At 45.5% G+C, this 21,522-nt stretch overlaps 1 protein-coding gene across 3 annotated transcripts; it reads right to left on the bottom strand.

Moving 5' to 3' along the window:
- Positions 1 to 234: 234 nt before the first annotated feature.
- MLKL (mixed lineage kinase domain like pseudokinase) lies at positions 235 to 19,443 on the bottom strand. Of its 3 annotated transcripts, none has more exons than XM_057713627.1 (11): positions 19,202 to 19,443; positions 14,584 to 15,052; positions 11,422 to 11,496; positions 10,403 to 10,598; positions 9,334 to 9,431; positions 8,109 to 8,244; positions 6,110 to 6,194; positions 3,856 to 4,007; positions 3,446 to 3,495; positions 3,048 to 3,188; positions 235 to 515 (listed from the first exon to the last, which is right to left on the bottom strand). In XM_057713627.1, the coding sequence occupies exons 2-11, from the start codon at positions 15,038 to 15,040 to the stop codon at positions 484 to 486; spliced, it is 1,422 nt and encodes a 473-aa protein (XP_057569610.1). In that variant the 5' UTR covers positions 15,041 to 15,052; positions 19,202 to 19,443; the 3' UTR covers positions 235 to 483. The 3 variants fall into 3 exon arrangements, with proteins under 3 accessions (XP_057569610.1, XP_057569612.1, XP_057569613.1); XM_057713629.1 differs by having other exon boundaries at positions 14,584 to 15,042; XM_057713630.1 differs by lacking the exons at positions 235 to 515; positions 3,446 to 3,495 and having other exon boundaries at positions 3,058 to 3,188.
- Between the last annotated feature and the right edge of the window lie 2,079 nt (positions 19,444 to 21,522).

The following is a 21,522-nucleotide window of genomic DNA, read 5'->3' as shown; positions in this document are numbered from 1 at the left end:
CACCTCTGGGTCTGCTAGAGCATGTATAATTAATCTGTAAGGGAGCATGTTCACTGCAGCTCCTACAGCAAAGAGAACAAAAGATTTTAAAGACAAAGATAATATTACCTGAAGATAAGCTCCAGAAAAGACTCAGTTTCAATGTTCAACCTGTCCACGTTTATTCTTGTACCCTTTTTTTTTATTATTTAAAAAATGTTCTAGGTTAAAAAAATCAAGAATTGCCAAGAGGTGTGGATCCAGAGAGAGATACATTTTTGTAAAACATCTATCAGAGTTACTATCAGAGGTGTATTTTTGACAATATCATTTGGAGTAGGATGGGCTCTGTATTACTGGAGTTGTCTTTTGTTTGTAACAGAGAAGTGCTGCCTCCCTGCTCCCACAAATAATTCCATGCTGAAGTATATGAGGGAGAAAGATGCCCAGCTGTGCTCTTCCAGCTTCTTCTTCAGGGACTCAGTTTCAGTTTCAATACTTGGCTTAACAAAAGGTAGACAGTCTCTCTAAGATTTCTGTGAATGAATGAACAGAGAGTCAGACACGGGCAGGAACTGAGGGCCACATCAGAAACACAAAGACATTTTCCACAGTGCACAATAGTGTAGAAACTGCACTCCCCTTGGCCTGGCTGGAACCTAAGCCACCACTGGCATTCACACCTTTGTGATATGATGATCCCTCTTCCTTGGTCAACTTTTAAAATACAACTAGCTTGTGGGTGGGGTAAGCTCACATCTTAGTGTGAATTAGTCTCAGGTATTAGATTCTCTAATACCAGGAGGACCCACGGTTTAAGGGAGCCTGGAAAGAGGAAGAAGAAGACAAAGAAGAAGCTGAAGAAAAGGAAGGTGCTATAGAAAATACTGTCAGCTTCTCATCCACCCTGAAGGCTAATTCTTAAGGAAGTACCACTGAGTCTGTTCTTCTGCGCTACAGTGGCAAAGAGAAAGTTTCAGGTAGAAGCTAGGCCATGGTTTTGATTTTTCACCCCAAAAGGTAGGGACGGGGATGAAGGAAGGGGAGGGATGAGAAACCCTGTAACATGACTGTTAGCGTGGGTCCAGATGGACTACAAATGAGAAGGCCTTAAAGGATAGTTCTTGTGCCAGAAACTCCTGTAATTCTCGGCTCTGTCCTTGGGGGACTGCTTCCAAAGCCTGGATGTCTGTCTCTTTAGTTCTTCTCTCAAGGCATTTCATCTTCAATTATCCATGCACTCAACCTCCAGGTCTCTAACTCAAGATAACTTTCACATGTGTGCCTCAGGAAACATGCACAAGAATGTTTAAGGGCGTGGTTCCTAAGGACAACTAAAACATCCATCATTAGTGGAAAGGGTAAGTAAGGTGTATGGTTATCTAGTAGCCTACTGTACAGTACAGTGAAATCGAATGAGTTGAAACCATCACATTAGCATGGATGAATTTCAAATCATTTGCTCATACTAACTGACCAAATAAGCAAGTTATGGTAGGATACAGCATGATATCCTTTTTTAAAAAAAAAAAAATGTATTTATTTATTGGCTGAGTTGGGTCTTCGATGCTGTGCTCGGGCTCTCTCTAGTTTTGGTGCTCAGGCTTCTCATTGCAGCGGCTTCTCTTGTTGCAGAGCATGGGCTCTAGGTGCTCGAGCTTCAGTACTTGTGGCTCTCGGGCTCTAGAGCTCAGGCTCAGTAGTTGTGGCGCACGAGCTTAGTTGCTCTGTGGCATGTGGAATCTTCCCGGACCGGGGCTCAAATCCCTGCCCCCTGCATTGGCAGGCGGATTCTTAACCACTGCGCCACCAGGGAAGTCCCCAGCATGATATCCTTTACAAAAAGTCCTCATACATAAGAAACCATATAATGTAGTGTACCTAGGTTGTAAAACTATACACAAATTTTTACCAAAAAGGACAGTGGCTACTCCTGGAGGAGGGGAGAGGAACGTGAAAACAAGGGACTCATAGGTGGTTTCTGAGTTAGTGGCAATGTTCTAGTCTTTACCCAGGGTGGATATGTGATGTTCTTTTCCTCTGACTTAAAAAAATGCACATATATGTTTTATACACTGCTGTACTATGACACATAACACAATAAAGATAAGAAAAACATTTTGTATCTTTGAACTCTGCAGCAACTTCAGTGGAAACACTTCCCCAATCCAGGGATACTGCATGTGAATCATATTCTCTTGTGTCTGGAGCTTTGTGGAAAGTCTGAGAGATTTGGATCTAGAGTGGGAGAGGGAGACATTTCCAGGGAGGGAGATGGTGTAAGAAAACTATGGAGGAGCAGCTGATAACATGGTGAAATAAAAGTCTGAGTAGAGGGACTTCCCTGGTGGCACAGTGGTTAAGAATCCACCTGCCAATGCAGAGGACATGGGTTTGATCCCTGGTCCGGGAAGATCCCACATGCCGTGGAGCAACTAAGCCCATGCACCACAAGCACTGAGCCTGCGCTCTAGAGCCTGTAAGCCACAACTACTGAGCCTACGCACCTCAACGACTGAAGCCTAGAGCCTGTGATCCACAACAAGAGAAGCCACTGCACTAAGAAGTCCACACACCACAACGAAGTAGCCCCTGCTCGCCGCAACAAGAGAAAGCCCGTGTGTAGCACCAAAGACCCAACGCAGCCAAAAAAAAAAAAGTCTGCGTAGAGGAAATTACCCCCAGGATCTTGATAAAAGAAAAGGAAGGAAGGAAGGGAGAGAAAAAATAGAGGCTGGAGTAATCTGTCTTCCCAACCCACTTTAGACTAAACAATGCCCTGAGGGCAGGGTTTCTGAACGCCTGTGCTATTGCTATCCGGGCTGGATAATCTTTGCTGTAGGGGGTTGTCCTGTGCATCGTAGGATGTTGAGTAGCTTCTATCCACTAGATGCCAGTGGCATGTCCACCCCACTCACCTCCCCTGAGTTGTGACAGCAAAAATGTCTTTAGACATTGTTAAATGGCCCCTGAAGGGCAAAACCAGCCCTGGTTGTGATACATAAGGAAAATCTTTCACAAATGTTAAGTAATGTGGCCCATGCTTTTTAGACCAGAAAGAGCCCTGCCTTTAACAGAGGGCCTCCTGGAGGGCTCATATGCACGGCAATCATCAATGATCTCCTGCAACTCTGAAGGGCAGTCTTCATCCACTGGCTCCTGGTGCCGGTCCACAGCTACCAGCTCGCAGATCTTCTTGGAATCACAGCCTGGCATGGAAATGATAAGAAGGGAGGCTTAAAAATTGCTCTGGCACCCACACATCTCTCTGGATTCTGATGGCTGGCATCAGAACTAGAGACGTTGAGAAGTGAAGAGACAGGAGCTTCCAATGACCCCACTGACCAGCGCAGGCAGTGCCTACACTGAAGAACAAAGCGCCCAGGACAGCACTGATGGGAATCTCTAGTCTCTTGGAAGGCGACCCAATCCCAGCACCATCTGAGCCAACTTTCACACTGGTTACCTTCAAATGGGCTTTTCCCAGTGGCGATTTCCCAGAGGACGATTCCAAAGCTAAAAGAGAACCAAGAAACTGAATAACTGTAACAAGTTTCCCTGTTCCCATGCTCCTCTAGCTATTTCCAGAAAACACAGTGAATTTTCTTTTTCTTTCTCTCTCTCTTTTTTGTTTTCTCCAGCCGAGCTGCACAGCTTTTGGGATCTCAGTTCCCCAACCAGGGACTGAAACCGGGCCACGGCAGTGAAAGCGTGGAGTCCTAACCACTGGACCACAGGGGACTCCCCACAGTGAATTTTCTGATTTCCACCCAATTCCATTCAACAGAGTTAAGATGCTCCTCCCCAGGGGCATTTGACGTGGACTTTCTTGTCCTGTTCATTTGAGTTAGAATCTGCACGAGAACACAAACATACCTGTATATTTCAGCTTTTATGTCATATTTATTATACACATTTTCCAGTCTCTGAGGTGAGATGTATGCGGCAGAACCAAGTCTCTCTGCTTCTTTCCCTTTAGTTGGTCGGCTGATGGAAGTCTGTGTTTTGCTCAACTCAAATCCTGCAAGCTAGACAGAGAGGTGACTGAGGCAGAAAGAAACAGCACCATCTCGGTTGGGGGATAGAGGGTAGGGGTTGGTGCTAGTCAGGGGATGGTCTTTTTCCTTTGGGATCTATTTCCAGTGGTGTCATCTGGCTGTGTAGCTACTCTCCTGGCTGGCATCCTGGGTTCAATTTATTATGGTGTATCAACCAAGAGAAACACAAAGTGGTTTCTTCTCTATAAAATGGGGCAATGAGGATTGCTTGAGACCATGGTTAAGACCTGGTATGTTGCAGTTGTTCTAGTATTACTATGACAGGGGTGCCTGGAGCCACCAATGGCTCATTTTCTCTCAGAAACAGACAAAAAACAAACAAAAAACACAGCAGTATCCTCTCTGTTGTGTCTGACCCTATAGGCAGTCTGTTACCCCACTGACCCTGCTTGGCCAATGCCATGTGCTTAAAGAAGCCGCAGCACAAGTCATGGGAGTGTGTGTTCTCCTGGGTCCATGCACACCTGTCATCAGCACCATCCGTGTGCAGAGGGCTGCCAGCCCCAAACGCAGCCAGGGTCCAAGTCAAGGGGCAAGGTCAGGAAAAGGATTAGATGCTTAGGTGGCTCCTCCCCCTTTCATTCAAAGGTTCAGTGAGCACTGACATCCTCTGACATCTGGCTCCACGCTAGCCACCAGGGGTGAAAGGCTGAGTAGCACGTTACAGTCAGGTGTGAGGAGGACCAGGAGAGCGGTGTATACACCGTGCTTTGGGAGCACTTATATTACACCAATGACGGGGAAAGACATCTGAAAGGCATAAAAGACCCGTCTTCTGTTATTCAGAGAAGGCTATCTACAGGTGACAAAGAAACTATTCTTTTAGCACCGGGGAACTGTGGACATCGAGTTAACAAAACCCTTTCCTCTTCCAGAGGAGAATCTGGATTTCAGTGAATTTTTTAGCTCTATTCCCCTGGGAACCTGACAAAAGCCAACTGTTACCTATGCTCTTAAGTAATGTCGCTGCTGACTAAAAAATGACCGGTGATTAGTAAATCATTTATGGACAAGAGGTCAGGGGGATGGGGACTATAAAGAGCTTGGGGATGCTGGGCTTCGTGGTGACTCTTATAGCTGGCATGCCCCTTGTGGGGATACTTGAAGGCATGCCTTCAGGGTTGTTATAAAAGAATATTGTGACTTCCCTGGTGGTGCAGTGGTTAAGAATTCACCTGCCAATGCAGGGGACACAGGTTCAATCCCTGGTCCAGGAAGATCCCACATGTCACGGAGCAACTAAGCCCGTGCGCCACAACTACTGAGCCTGAGTTCTAGAGCCCGTGAGCCACACCTATTGAGCCCATGTGCCACAACTAGCGAAGCCCTTGCGCCTAGAGCCTGTGCTCTGCAACAAGAGAAGCCACTGCACTGCAACGGAGAGTAGCCCCCACTTGCCGCAACTAGAGACAGCCCGTGCAGCAACAAAAGACCCAATAGAGTCAGTAAATAAATAACAATAATAAATAAATGATCTTTTGAAAAAGAGAGAATATTGATTCCTGTGAGTCCTGAGGCTTCTTAGCCTAGATGGCCTCGCACCCACTGGAGACGAGCCTCTTTCTGTCACCCCTGGGTTGAGGGCAAGGAGAATATCTCCTGGAGGATTGTGGGGACAGGCATGGGGGCTCCCACTGGAGAGAAGGATTTGCTGCTGCCCTGCTGGCAAGCTGGGTTGCCTGCATGATACTCTTCTAATTGCCTCCAGGTGCCAAGTGCGGGCTGTGGCCAGCCTGTGAGTCCGAATGCCTAGTTAGATCTAAGACGATCCCCTCATGGGTGCTGCAGGGACACAGAAGTAGTGTCCAGGCATCTAAGGGGAAATGCCTCTTAGCCCGTCCCTGCTGAGTGGGCAGTGGGGGAAGACGGGCATCAGAAGAGCAGGCAGGACTGAGTCTGTCCTGTGGCGGGCACATGGGAAGCTGTCCAGGCAGGGGAAGAGTTGAGCTCAGTTCTAAGGTGAAGGCAGAGAAACGAGCAGGCATAGGCTTTCTGGGAAACGTGCGTCCCTCTCCCAGCACCAAACAGTCACACAGCTCGAACTCAAAGGGCCCCTGGAGGGCCACGCTCACCTTCACGTTGTAGTCTTTAGTTACCAGGAAGCTTGTGCTGCTGATGTTTCTGTGGAGTTTTGCCGGTGTTTCCGAATGATGCAGCCTGACATGACCAAAGGCAGGGAACATTAGTGACCTTCGCACAGACTTTCTTGAAAGGTGTGACAGTCATTACCGGGATAACGAGGTGGTCAGTACCAAGCCTTCCTCTTGGGTAGGTATCCATGGGTAGGTGGGAAAACCAGGATGCAGAGGTGAGATTTGACAATGGTGCGCTGTACACCTCTGTGGTGTTCTGCCCGGGAAGTGCTGAGCAAAGCGAAGGGCTCAGAGACATGGCTGGATGGTTGGAAGTAAGCCTGCGTGCCACAACTACTGAACCCTGTGCACTTAGAGCCCATGCTCCACAACAAGAGAAGCCACCGCAATGAGAAGCCTGCACACTGCAATGAAGAGTAGCCCCTGCTCACCACAACTAGAGAAAGACCACGTGCAGCAATGAAGACCCAACGTAGCCAAAAACAGAACAAAACAAAACAAAACAAAACAAACAAACAAAAAACCGAAAACCCACTAGAGTGGGGAGTTAAAAAGGAATAAACTTTATGATTTCCAAGAAAGAGCTAAGGCAATATTTCCAAAAGTATGGGATAAGTTGGTGTGATAACATAGTGAGACAATTATTCTTTTAATTCCAGTCTTTCTGATTATGTCAAGAAGAAAGTCTCAGTTTGGTGTTGGACGTCCTAACACCTCTCTAAATCTGCTGACATCTCCTTTGCACAAAGAGAATGCCGGTCTGACTTGCAGACCTTTTGGCAGGCGGCATCATCTAGCCGGAATTTAATAACATTGTTTTGGTTTTATTTGTGGTCACCTATTTGTGGTAAGTGATTCTGGTCTCCAATTTATGGAAGTAATAGAAAGTATCCCTTTTTTTTTTTTAATTTATTTAGGTTTTTTTAAAGCGAGCTAATTGAAATGAAAATATAAAGTAAATAATACTGGCATTATTGTGAATACGGTAATAACCAGGTAAGTGGTCTGTGAGTGACTGACCTTTGGGCTAAAGGAACTGTAGACTACATTTGAGAGTAGGTAGAGCTTCCAGATAAAATACCAGATACCCAGCTGATTTTTAATTTTGGAAAATCAAAACATTAAAGAAAAAAACTACTAGTGAAGTTATGGCTTATATGAAATTCTGTATATCTGAAATTTTAGTAAAAATATGCCTCATGTAATATTTGGGACGTACTTATACTAAAAAATTGTTTGTTACACTACTTACACGTATAAGCACTATGTACCGATACTAAAAACTTGGATTTCATAACTGAAATTCAAATTTAACTGGACATCTTGTATTTTTATTTGCTAAATCTGGTAACCTTAAGACTGAGGCCTGTCCAACTCCACAAGAGCATCCTGGATGTTAAATTCAGCCCTCAGTTCTGGGAGCTGGTACTCACCGGATTAAGCTGCATTTTCCTCTTCTGTCTAAGGTGCTATAGTTAGGGTAAGTAGTAAAACAACTTATGGAAGGGAAGGCTACCTGGGACTTCCGGCCTCTTCTCTCCTTCTCTCTGGGGCTATCAGTAAGGAAGACAGACTTGGGACTTCCTTGGTGGCACAGTGGTTAAGAATCCACCTGCCAATGCAGGGGACACAGGTTTGAGCCCTGGTCCAGGAAGATCCCACATGCCACGGAGCAACGAAGCCCATGGGCCACAACTACTGAGCCCGCATGCTGCAACTACTGAAGCCTGTGTGCCCTAGAGCCCACGCTCTGTAACAAGAGAAGCCACCACAATGAGAAGCCCACGCACCACAACAAAGAGTAGCCCCCACTTGCCCCAACTAGAGAAAGCCTGCATCCAGCAATGAAGACCTAACACAGCCAGAATAAATAAATAAATAAATAAATATTTTTTTTAAAGCTTATTAACAAAAAGAGAAAAAAAAAGGAAGACAGACTCACTCCGTTCTTTCTGGTGCCCTCTCCCCCACCTGGTACCTGTACAAGCCTCTGGCTGCCCCCAGGACCAGGATGATGCGCTTGGCGAGGGTGAGGTCCTTTTGCTGATCCAGCAGTTCCCTCAGGGTCCCAAACTCACAGTACTCCATGACGATGGATAACTGAGCTGGGTTCACTGATGGAAAGGAGCCAAACACTGTGAAGATCCAGCCCTGCTCAGAGGGCCTACTCTCTGCAGCCCACTCCCATCTCTCTACAGAGACACTCGGCTCTGCTGTGTTTCTCCATCCCCATCTCGTGCAGTTTGACTCCTTGAATGGGTCCAATACCCACAGAGTCCCTGTACCTCTTCTCTGAGGTGTTTGGCATATCAGAATCCTACACGTCCCTTAGTTATCTGAGTAATGTGCCCCCAACTCAACCGTACATCCCAGGAGGGCAGGGTCTGCTTTGTCCATACAGTGCTCACGGGGAACTGAATAAACACGTGTGGAAGGAAGAAATGAGGCTGGGACTGCAGGGGCTGGTGAGGGGAGCTCAGACAGGAAGTCAAGGCCTCAGGGCAGGGGCCTGAGATGCAAGAACCGACACACACAGAGTGAGTCAGTCACCTTGGCCATCACCCAGGAAGATACACATCACTGGAAGTTTTCCTTTAGACTGGGATTCTATGCTCCAAAGTCAGGTCACTTGAGGCTGTGGAGAAACTTCCAGAGGGGATAAGACGAGAGTTGCTCTGTCCTCTCTGTAGGCAAAGAGCAGCAAAACATAACCAGTGGGAGAGGCCATGCTGTGTGGGAAAATGTAGCTACATTAAAAACATTAAAATTAAAATGAACCTGAAGAGTGAGGTTCTTGGTAAAGGGGCAGGTTAATTTAGCTTTTAGATTCGCTCTATACTAGTGAACAAGGTTAGGTTCCTAGGTAGGGTCAGTCAGCTTTATAACGTTTTCTTGCAACAAAACACACCCATCGTCCAGGTCAGCATCTGAACAAGCATCTCCTTGGTTCCCAGTGAACCAGCAGGAGGAGATATGGTTGCATTAGCGCAAACCAGCCCTCTGGCTGAAGCCAACTTCAAGCCCTCTTCTCCTGAAAGAAGATGGGGATCTGCATCTTGGGATGTGAAAAAATTAATGTTGATAATAAAAGCACTGTGTAGATGCCACCCTCTGAGCTGTTCTTTAAAAATGCAATGCAGTAAAACACAGAAGATATATGCCAGACCACGAAAAGCATACCCAATCCTAGAAGCAGCCCTTACCTGATTCATCAATGCAAATCCCAAACATACGCAGGATGTTGGGGGAATCAAATTTCTTCATGGTTCTGATTTCATTATTGAAAGTATGCCTCACTATTCTATGAGAATAAAAGGGGAAATTAGGATTTCAGGATTGGGAGGTCCTTCAGAGACCATTCAGTGCAGTGACCATCTGTGTATATGAGGGGTGTGAGGAATCCTCAGCATCTCCCAGGGGTGAGCATAGGCATATACAACCTGTTCTGGAGAGTTACCTGGTAATTCTTAGTCGACTTCATATACGCATACCCTATGATCTATCAATTCCTCTCCTGGCAATATAGCCCAAAGAAATTCCCATACAGGTCCATAAGGGGATATTGATGGCAGCATTATTTTTGATGGGGGAAAGTTAGAAACAGGTTGTGTTCCATCACTGGAAAAAGAGGCAAAACGTGCACCTCCACCATGGACATCAGTCAGAAGGCAAGGACTGCAACTACAGTGCAAGTTCCAGGATGCTGAGTGAGAATGGTAAGAAAAGTAGGCAGCAGACAAATAACACTACCATTTGTGAACATTTAAAATGCAAAAACACATATAGTGACAACATATGTGTTCTTCCAACATATTTTGCAAGAGCACATATAAACAAAACACTTCATTGTCTGTGGAAGGAATGGAAAACTAAGAAACAAGAATAAAAGGGAATACACCTTGTTTTTTTTTTCCTTCCTGGCTGAGCCTTGCGGCTTTTGGAATCTTATCAGTTCTTTGACCAGGGATTGAATACGGGTCCCAGAAGTGAACGTGCCAAGTCCTAACCACTGGACCACCAGGGAATTCCCCAGAATACATCTTTTAAAATATCTAAATACATTGAATAAATAAGAGAAGTTTCCAGAGTTGATGTTGGAAAACATGCCTTTAAGTCTTGACTCTGCTTCTTAATAAGAGAGTCAGTCATTTAACCCTTTGGGGCCTGGGTTCCCCATATCTAAAAATGGAGACAATATGCCTCTCTCCTTGGGGAGTTATAGAGAGGAAGTAACTTAGGGAGTTACAGAGTGAATGATACAAAACAACTTACCCAACATCTCTGCCCCGGGGGTTGTTGAATACTTTTACGGCCACTGGAGATTTGTGATATCTTCCTTCATAAAGTGTGCTGAATTCATTTTTCTTCAGCAGCATCCAATCAGCTTTTGGAAGCTCCTCCTGCTTAATCTCCTTGATTTGATCTTCTGGGAGCAGCTTCGTGGGTTTCTGTGAGACTGACCTCATCCCTAGGAGAGAAGATAATAAAGAGTCAATAAGCTGAGGAGCGTGTGGTAAGGGAAGAGGCATCTTAGCAACATGTGAGTGGGAAGCCCTACACCATGAACCAAAGCTAGCCCTGCCTGGAGCTTCTGATTGACTCATCCCGGGAGCGAGGTCCCAGCACCTCTGAGGGACTGCTAGAGACACAGCTGGATGGTTAACAGAAATGTCTCGTACTTCCTCTCCCTCCTCTTCAGATTCTGCCCATCTCCAGCCTACACCCCCATCTCAACCCACCTCTCTCATCTACTCCCAGGCACCTGAGCATCTGGCATCTTGTCTAGTGATTTTAGTTCTAATAAGTAGATACATGGCTCAAGCTCAGTAACCCCACTGCATGTCTCTCTTTCCTCTCCCTTCCTCTATGCCATAGCTGGGAGATCCTGGAAGGCAGTGTCTTTCTCTGCATCTTAGTTTCCTCTGTGCACAGGCTCTGGCATAAAGCAGAGAGTCACAGATGTGTAGCATGGATGAGCATTTTAAATTTGATTTGAATTTCTTCTTGGAAACTCAGCAAATGTATTGCAGCTTTGAGGCTATCTAGAGGAAGTTGTTAGCACTTGGACAGGTGCTAGAAGATGTCTTGCTGGTCAAGAAATTCCCTTCAAACACTACTCCAGGGACAGAAGCCTGGGCCAGCCATGAGCACATCCCCAAACCTGTGGACTGCGTCCAGCCATTCAGCCCAGAAAATGGACCAGGGTTGGGGAGGGTGAGGCTGGAGTTCCTAGCAAACTAATGACTTGTAGTTTGGGGCAGTCAGAAGCAGCAGGGCACGCGATAACTCACAGCTCCTCACGGTTTCAATGGTTGCCTTCGTGTTGTTTTCCCATTGCCTCAATAAAACTTCTATAAATTCATTTTCTGCAAGAAAAAGAGCAGCAAATACTCAAAAACAGAAATGCTCCTTAAAAGCTCATCAAGATACCCCTTTGCATCTATCACAGTCATTGCAGTAGGAATACCGCTCACGAATATTCCGCTCTCCACTTCTGAGCACACAGGAAGTGCCCTGAGGCATGGCTGTGTGCTTTAGCAAAGAAGTGAAGTGAAAGAGATTTCAAGGAAGTTTGTGTCCATGTGGAAGTGCCACAATATTGAATCATCCCGGAAGGAGGACAGCTACTTTGGAGAGTCTCCTGGAAGCTCCCTGAATGAGAAATAGACATTTCTTTCTTTAAGACACTGAGTTGCTGTTTTTTTGAACCATACTATAATCTAACCTATCCTGATGTATATATTCAGAAATTTGTTAAAAAAAAATTGATCATACACTACATACGGTGGCCAACCTTCCCAGTTTTCTCAGGACTGAGGATTTCTGAGGAAATGGGACCTTCAGTGCTCAAATCAGGAAAATCTCAACAGACAACCTCATACATGGTATGCAGGAGTGATATCTCTATAACCTGCGTGGAGGGTAACCTGCCAACCTGTACCAAAATTTAAAATGTCCATACTCTTTGACCCAGCAGTTAGACCCAGTAACTCTACTTCTAGGAATTTTCCCTAAAGATATCCTGAAATGTATACAAAAATGCTCACTGCAGGACTATTTACAATAGTGAAAAACTGGACACACATGTCCAACAACAGGGAGATGCTTAAATACATCTGGTCCATGTTTACCAAGGAATATGAGACAACTCTGTGGGCATATATACGGAAGAATATTCAAGGTTATTTAATGAGAACAGCAAGAAGAACAGTGTGTTTAGCATGCTACTGATTGTACCACAGCAACAACATAAAACAAAATAGAAACTTAAATCTCCAGAAGGCTATTCAAGAAACTGGTAGGAAGGAGAGCGTGTGTCTGGGGCTGGAACCTTGCTGTTACCGGTGAGAGGCAGATTTATATCTCATGCTGGGTCCTTTATGTACCTTTTGAATTTTGTATTACCTAATAAAAAATGTTTTTTACAGAATTGCACGAAGTAAATCCTTTCCTCCAAGTTGATGACACCAATGTGCCTCCTTCCACCAGAAAGTGGACCAATGAACACTGAAGATTAGGAAGGCCAGGGACAAGTCCTGCCCTTAGGCTGGATCAGCCTCTCTTTTTCCCTTGGTGGAAGGTTCTTGGTTGGGGAATTAGAAAAGCCTCACTTTTCGTAATCCAGAAAAGAACCTGTTTTGCCCACAGGTCTCTTCCATATCTGGTTTGTCCTGTTTGAGTGTCTCCTGCTGACCTGATTGGGGATGGACCACCCACCACATCAGGGTGGCAGAACAGTTATCTCTCTGAGTTCCAGTGCCTGGAAGTTTCATCCGAATGTCCTCCACCCTCCCCTTAATTCCTCTCCATCCACCCACAATCCTAACAAGAGGGGAGGATTTCAAATTCATAACACCAGGATCTGCACATGTAAAGCGGTCACATTTGTTTCCATCCTTCCCTCGCTTCCCTCTCCTAGTGGTCCCTGGCTCCACTGTCATCCCCCATCCTAACCTACCCCGTATCTCATCCCCTTAGAGCCTTGTCCTCCGTGGAGTCCAATTCAGGCCACTCGAATTCAAGCCACTGTCATCTCTTAAGTAGCCTCTAAAGTGGTCTCCTAACTGGGCTCATATTTCCACCCTTGCCCCCCGGGGTTTACTGAATTATTGGTCCCAATTCTTCACTCCCACGTAGTAGAATTAGACACCCACTCTCTGGCCATCACTTCACAGTGGGCACCCCACCCCCCCTGTCCCTTCATGTTGGGCTTGGCCGTATGACTCGCTTTGGATGTTAATGGATGTGATACAAATAGAGTCTTGAAATGTGCTGGCACAGTTGAGCTTGCCTACTTGTAATTCTGCCTTGGAAAGGACATTCTCCAAGTACTCACTGCTGCTTCAGCCCTGGCTCCAGAATGAGACACATGGAACAGACCCAAATTGGACCTGGTGCCTAGAGCCCAGCCTGGCCATGCCTACACGAAATCAGGAGAACCCCTGCAGATCCACAGATCTGTGGGCAAGAGAATTAATGACTGTTGTTTTAAGCCTCTGAGTTCTGGTATGGTTTGTTACACAGCATTAGTGCAGCAGTGATTGACTAATACACATCCATTGGCCACATGGCAGCCTGGGTGATTTTCTTCTCATACAAATCAAATCATGACAGACCCACATGTAAGGATCTCCCTTCACTGACTTCTTAAGATTCTTAGGATAAAATCTAAAATTCTTATCATGCCTACAAGGCCCTGTATGACCTTGCTCCTGTACCTTCTGGCCTACCTCCCCATTTTAATCTAGTACCTCCCCCTCTCCTACCACACTAAAGCCATCCTGGCTTCTGGCTCTTCCTTACACATGCTGTATTTATTCATACCTCAGGGCCTTTGCATTCACTGTTTTCTCTGCCTTGAATGCACCTCTCCCTCACCTTCACATTGTCAAGGTGTCCACTGAAATGTCACCCTGACCACTCTCTTGGCACCACTGTCACTTTCCATCTCATTACCATGCGCATGATTTTCACAGCCTTTAGACAAAATAATTTACTTAGCCCTCTGTCTGCAGACTTTATGTTCCATGAAGGCAAAGATCTTGTGTATTTTGCTCTGTGCTGAATCTCCAACACTTAAAACAGTGCCTGGCACACAGTACTCAATTCACGTTTGTTTAGTTAATTAGTGAAGTTTTCTTCCTGGATGATTTACATATTAATTGAAGATCCTGGAAAAACTAAGGCTGGGAGGAATTAGCTTCTGGATTCACATCAAAGAGAATGGAAAGGCAAACATGACTCCTCAGTATCACCCCCCCGCCCCTGCCACTGGTGGCACACCCAAATTTCACCAGTCCCCATCATGTCTGGGCCCAGGGATGTCTGGAGTTCTCAGTGACATGAATAGACACCTGCTAAAACCTCCTCAGCCTTCCTGATTTTCTGGTAAACCAAAATGAGACTAATACACCCCCATTTGCAGTCCCCCCCTTCTAAAAAAAACTCCTTACCACTTCTCAGTCCTTGGATAACCTTCTTGTCTTCCTCTGCATCCTCTTGATCTTCCCGCTGCCATAATGCTCCTGGGCTGATGCCTGAAATACGCATCCGTTGATCCACCTGAAGCAGCAGAGAGAGCTCCTCCCAGACATCTCTCAGCCTCTTGTTCACTCCACTGAAGAGTATTCTGTTATTCCCTGCTGTTAGAAACTTCTGGATATTGGATTTTTTGCTGAACTTATCTATATGCTCCTTAGCTTCCTCTAGGGCAGCCTGGAAATGTTTCAGGGCATCGACTATCTGGGTGGTCAGGTTCCTCTCTCCTTGGTCATAGAGCATTTGCACAGGCTGCAGCAGGCCATGGACACGGTCCCTTAGACGCAAGCACTGTTTCTGGCAGTATTTCATCTCTTCACACTGCTTGTAGATAAGGCGGCCTAAGGAGATGATCTGCCTCAGTTGATCCATACCTAGAAGAAACTGATGGAATTTGTTTTAAGTCCCAGGAATCTCGTGAACATTTACTACTGGGCTAAGCGACCATCAAGGGTGTCTGTGATCTAAATGGCTGAAGAGGTCTCCCCATCAATTTCATATAAGTTAGAGATGGCTTGCTGTCCACCAAAATCTTCCAGTTTTAGCTGGAAAGTGTTGGCCCAGCTAGGACTACATCTCCCAGACTTCCTTGCAGCTCAATGTGGCGTGTGACTAGTTCTCACCAATGTGGTGTGAGCAATATAAGTGCTACTTTGGGATGAGTCAGATTTGTCTCCTTCACACACTGTCAGCTGGTTGCACCGGATCATGTAGCCCTAGGCATGATGGAGCCCAAGAAGGGAGAATCCTGGGTCCCTGAATCATCACTTGGAGGAGAGCTGCTCATAAACCTGGAACACCTGCCAGGGACTGTTAAGTGTGCAAGGAATAAACTTCTGTTGCATTTGAACCATTATATTTTGGGGTCTATTTGTTAAAGTGGTTTAGCCTATTCTAAATATGTCCTGCCAAAATATAGGGGTGACTATAGGACAGTGGGTTGAAAAGCTCAGGCCCTTTCTAAAGAAGGCAAGGATTACCTAGTAAGTCACCAACTGTTGCTCTTCAAGGATAAAGGGCCCAGTGGTAGAAGATCTAGTTTTTAAAGAGCAGTCAGAAATTTGGATTTTTATGTTAAATCTCTCAATTTAAAATCTTGCAACCAAGTCAAAAAAATGTTTTAAAAACTGTGCAGTCCAACACTGTATTGGTCAAATAAAATATGTTTGCCAATTGGATATTGCCCATGAAGCCTCAATTTACAACCCTGGTCACAGCCGACCGAGGATATTCAGGATTGTAACAGAAGTTGACTTCTGTCAATCTCAAATTTTCCTTTCTGTCTCTTTTTCCAATGCTTGAGCATCCCTGCCTCCCTAGTCCTCACCTCCATCCCTCTCCACTGTGTTTTTAACACTCTGTAAGTTTGCTCCAGCCTCCCCATTGGCCAATGTAACAATAAGACTTCATGTTATAAGTGCTGACCCCTCAGAGGCATTTGCACTGAAGACTAAGAGATTTTTCAGGCCCAGAGGAGTTGCGGTAGACATCTGTGTTGCCTACATAGCATCCATTTCTCTACTTCCTATTGCTGCCTATATTTTCTGTGACTATCTGCTCCTCCTCCAATCAGCAATCAGTTTGTGGTGAGCTGGCTGGCCCCATCCCTGGTTCTAGGAGTGAGACGATGTGTCTAAGCCAGTGGTTCTAAACTGAAGGTGACTTTGGCCCCCCGCCCCCCCCCGGGACTTTTGGCAACATCTGGAGACATATTTGGTTGCCACAACTGGGGGATGGGTGTTACTGACATCTAGCAGGAGAGGTCAGGGTACTACAGTGCACCCCCTCCCCCCGTCCCCGAGGCAACAAAGAATGATCCAGCCCAACATGTCAATAGTGTAGGGATTGAGAAACCTTGATCTAAGCCATCAGACAATCCTGAGTCGCTTATCACAGTGATTGGTTCAAAACTGGGTACCTGGGCTACTTTGCGGGAAACGTTCGCTGGGGAGCTTCCTGGCTACCCTGAGACAGCCCAGGAAGTCAGCTTCTAACTCTCAATCTCTCTCTGAATATGAATGAGAAGGCATGGAGCCCCAATTCTAAAGAAGTGGAATGAGGCTAACCTACAGATGGCAGAATGGAAAGAAAAGAATCTGAGTCTTCAATACAACTTTGAGCCACTGGTTTGAACTGACCCTGAAGTCTCTCCGATTCCTCAATTACAGGTTTCATGAACCAATAACCTTCCTTATTGTTTAAGCTCATTTGAATCATGTTTGCTTTACTTGCAACCAAAGACAACTGTGTTCAGTAATGAATGATGATAGTTAATGATGATTTCTACAGGCTAAGTGATTTGGAACCACAAGCTCACTGTGGTTATCTTCATTTCATAGATGAAGATCCTGAGGTAGGGAGAGGTTGCATTTAAGTAAGTACAAGGCCACGGAAACAAGTTTCCAAAGCACTTTTACTTTGGCAAGCCAGATCTTAGTTCCCCTGCAGTGAGAGTGTGGAGTCTTAACCACTGGACTGCCAGGGAAGTCCCCCTAAAGCACTTTTAAACAAAGTTAATCTCAACAGTTCAATGAAATAGGTAGGAACAGTATTACTATTTCAGAGAAGGTAATTGGCCTGGAACCCAAATCTGGCTTAAAAGCATGAGTGAGAAACTAGCACAAGGGACTTCCCTGGTGGCACAGTGGTTAAGAATCTGCCTGCCAATGCAGGGGGCACAGGTTTGAACCCTGGTCCGGGAAGATCGCACATGCCGTAGAGCATCTAAGCCTGTGCGTCACAACTACTGACCTGCGCTCTAGAGCCTGCAAGCCACAGCTACTGAGCCCACGTGCCGCAACTACAGAATCCTATGAGCCTCAGAGCCTGTGCTCCACAATAAGAGAAGCCATTGCAATGAGAAGTCTGCGTACGGCAACGAAGAGTAGCCCCTGCTCTCCGCAACTCCAGAAAGTCCACACACAGCAAGGAAGACCCAACGCAGCCAATAAAAATAAACAAATAAATAAACAAATTTATTTTTTAAAAAAGACTCAATGGGTCTCAGGCTACCCAGCTATTCCCAGTTGCTAAGCAGGTAGCTTCAAGGCCATTTCTTGGGACTCCTGTGGGAAATTAACTTTATACTTTTCTCTAGTCCACTGGAGACAGAAGCAGATGTGAAAGTGTTGTTCAAGGAACCTTGAGGATTTCAGCTTCATAGCTCCAAGCTTCAGTTATCTTCTTGCCAGCCTCATCAAAAAAGCTATATCTCAGAAATAACTAATCAAAAGATAATGGGAAAAATATCCCATTCATCAAGGCAACAATTTAAAATGACATATTTTGCAGGAAAAGTGATGACGTGGTATGAAGAAAACCACAGACAGCTTCAAGAAATGGAGAGGGACTTTCCTGGCGGTTAAGACTCCATGCTTCCACTGCTGGCAGCTCCCATGCCTCAAGGCACAGCCAAAAAAGAGAAAAAAGAAAAAAGAAATGGAGAGAACTGCTATTTTTCTGGCTGGGAAGATTAAAAATAACAAGCCTGGCAATCCTCCCCAAAGGTAAATCCAATTTAATTCAGTTCCAATAAAACTCTCAAGGTATGTGTTTTGGTACTGAAACTAAATCATCCTCAAGTTCATTTGAAAGAGGAAATTAGTAGGGATAACCAGGATTTTTGTAATAAAAAAGGGACTTATAAGATATTAAAATTATAATAACTAAAATTGTTTAGGGCTTATAAGTATAGGAGAAAGATACCAAAAGGATGAAAGGGAATGTATGCAGGTGAGTCAAAAATTATCTGCACTGTGGCTGTAGAATTTACAGAGGTTTTACTATAACCAGAGTGCAGATAATTTTTCACTCACCCTCATAAATACATATATACTTTGACTCAACAATGTGAACGTCTGGGAACCTGTGCTGTAGAAAAGCTCATATGTGTATAGATAGATGGATACTAAGTTTGTGCACTGAGGTGCTATTTGTGATGTATAAAACTGCCAACAACTCATAAAACAATGAGGGGTATAAGTCACTAATTTTAAAAGAGAAAAATCTTAAAACGGTAGTAACACTACAAATCCATAAAGAACTCTAACGCCATGTCCTCCTTCCCTCCGAAAAATGCCATCAAACATCCTTTCCTGATGAGATATTTTACAGAAGGTTACTACTCTCCTTGTGCCTAAAATGGGCCCTAAAAAAGGAAGAGGGCGTTAATCACCAACATCTAGAATCATCTCTCTTGGCAGTCTCCCCAGTGACAGTCTGGAGTTGTCTGTCTAGGGCTGCTTGGACAATTCTTCTGAGCCGGGTTCCCGGGGCTCCTCCACGACAACCCCCGCCAGGATCTCAACCCTCTGCTGCGCCTTCTTTAGTACAAAACAGAAACTCAAGCGGGCGGCTCCACCCTCAGAGCCGAGGAAAAGAAACCAACTCGATCCTGAGTTCCAGAAAACCAGGCTGTGGGTCACCCCCACCTCCCACCCCGGCTCTCCCCTCCCTGCCCAGGAATCAGGCTGCGCCCTTCAGCCCCGCCGCCTCTGGGGACCGCGCGCGCGCCGGGACGACTGCCAGACTCACCCTCGTGCCTCCTGAGGGCGTGCAGTCGGTCCCGCGCGCAGTTCCAGGAAGACACCTCGGTTTCTCGGACGGCTGCCTTCCTCTCGGGTGGGAGGTCTGCGAACGCGAGACCCCCGGGGAAGTGCCGAGGCCCCGCGCCTCGTGCGCTCGGTGCTGGCGTCGTGCGCTCTGCGCTCCGCTGGCGGAGCAGAACTCAACCGGACGCCAGTCGCAACCCAGCGGACTTTTCCCTTCGAAGTCCAGCTGCGTTCGGCTCTAGGCCCCTGAGGCCCGCCCCTACACGCGTGCCCCAATCAGCTTTGACGGGCGTCTGGTTTTGCCCGAGTCAGTTAAAGTGTGGGACTCGGGCAGGGAAGTCTGACACGCCTCCTCGGAGCTTCCACAGGGCTCTTGTACCCAACCTCCTGGCACAGGGCTCTTGTACCCAAACCCCTGGCACAGGGCTCTTGTACCCAACCAATCTCCTCGCACAGAGCTCTTGTACCCAAACCCCTGGCACAGGGCTCTTGTAGCCACCCCCCTGTCTCAGAGTGCCTTGGTTCCCTAGAACCTCTTTCCAGGTGGTTCAGAGCGAAAGGTCCTTCCTTCCTCCTGGTATTCTCCCCCTGCCCTTTCCCCACTCCCTCACCTTCCCAAAATGTCTCAGTAATTGTTTATAGAGTACTCCTGGTGCCAGGCCCTCTGCTTGGGGCTGGAGATTCAGAAAAGAATAAGGTCCCAGGAAACCAGTATGAGCAGGGAAGATGAGATGAGCAAAAAACAGAGCTAGAGAGAAGGTTCTTGTGTCTGCTTCTCGGTGCTTGAAAACATTGCGGTTGGGGGAAGGGAGTCAAGGAAGAGACACACTTAAAAGCGGTCAGGATGCAGCAGAAATCAACTTCCTCCTCTAAGGTCGTAGCAAAACTTTCTGTTTTGGTGTGAGTCATGTTTTACTACAGTTAGCTGTGTCCCCTAACACATTAACTTATCAGACTGTTTCCTCTAAAAGGGCAGAACTGGATTGCATGAGAAAACTTTAGGGAGGACCTGGGTGCAGGATGTCAGGGGTGTTTATTCACTTATTTTCTCCTGCTGTTGTTCTCCACCTACTGCACCTTCAGTTTTCTTCTTAAGTCAGGTTCCCTAGAAGTGGATTCCAAAAAAGGGAATCAGCTACATTGTGATTTAGTAAAGGAAGGCTCTCAGGATAGAGGGTAGGATAGGGTAGGGGGAGAAAATAGCTAAATACTGATGTGGTCTCAGTGGAGACTAGCTTCAGCCAGATTCCCTGGGGAGGTCTGCAGCAAGAAGCTCCGGAGCAAGAGACAGCTTCTGCTCTGGATAGATCAGAAGTTACAAAAAGTCTTAACAAATTGAAGAAAATTGAAATCATACCAACTATCTTTTCTGACCACAGTGGAATTAAACCAGAAATCAATAGAAGGAAAACTGGAAAATTCATAAATATGTGGAAATTAAACAACTTTTGAACAGCCATTCTGTCAAAAAAGAAATCAAAAGAAAATTAGAAATTACCTCGAAACAAATGAAAATGAAACACAACATACCAAAATGTCAGGGCTGCAACAAAAGCAGTACTAAGGGGGAAGTTCATAGCAATAAAAATCTACATAAAAAGAAGAAAGATCTCAAATAAACAACCAAACTTTACACCTCAAGGAACTAGAAAAAGGAAAAGAAACTAAGCCCAAGGTTAGCAGAAGGAAGAAAATAATAAATATTAGAGCAGAAATAAATGAAATAGAAAGTAGAAAAATAATAGAAAAAATTACGTGAAACAGAGTATTCTTTAAAGATAAACTCTACAAACTCTTAGCTACATAAGAAAAAAAGATAGAAAATTTAAATAAAAAGAATCATAAATAAAAGACATTACAACTGATGTCACAGAAATAAAAAGGATCAAAAGAGACTGTAATGGGGAATTCCCTGGTGGTCCAGTGGTTAGGATTCCAGGCTTTCAGTGCCAGGGGCCCAGGTTCGATCCCTGGTTGGGGAATTAAGATCTTGCAAGCCCGGCAGCATGCCCCACATCCAAAAAAGAGATTGTGAAGAACAATTATATGCCAACTAACTGGGTAACCTAGAAGAAACAGATAAATTCCTAGAAACATACAGCATACCAGGACTAAAGCATGAAGAAATAGAAAGTCTGAACAGACCTATAATTAGTAATGGAGATTGAATCAGTAATCAAAAACCTCCCAACAAAGAAAAGCCCAGGGCCAGATGGTGTCACTAGTGAATTCTACCAAGCATTTAAAAATGAATTAACACCAATCCTTCTTAAACTCTTTGCAAAAAATTGAAAAGAGAACACT

Source organism: Hippopotamus amphibius, chromosome 16 (assembly GCF_030028045.1).
Source record: "Hippopotamus amphibius kiboko isolate mHipAmp2 chromosome 16, mHipAmp2.hap2, whole genome shotgun sequence".
NCBI classification, from domain to species: Eukaryota; Metazoa; Chordata; class Mammalia; order Artiodactyla; family Hippopotamidae; genus Hippopotamus; species Hippopotamus amphibius.
Note: the sequence above shows the minus strand (reverse complement) of the source record. Positions and strands in the feature narration are given on the sequence as shown.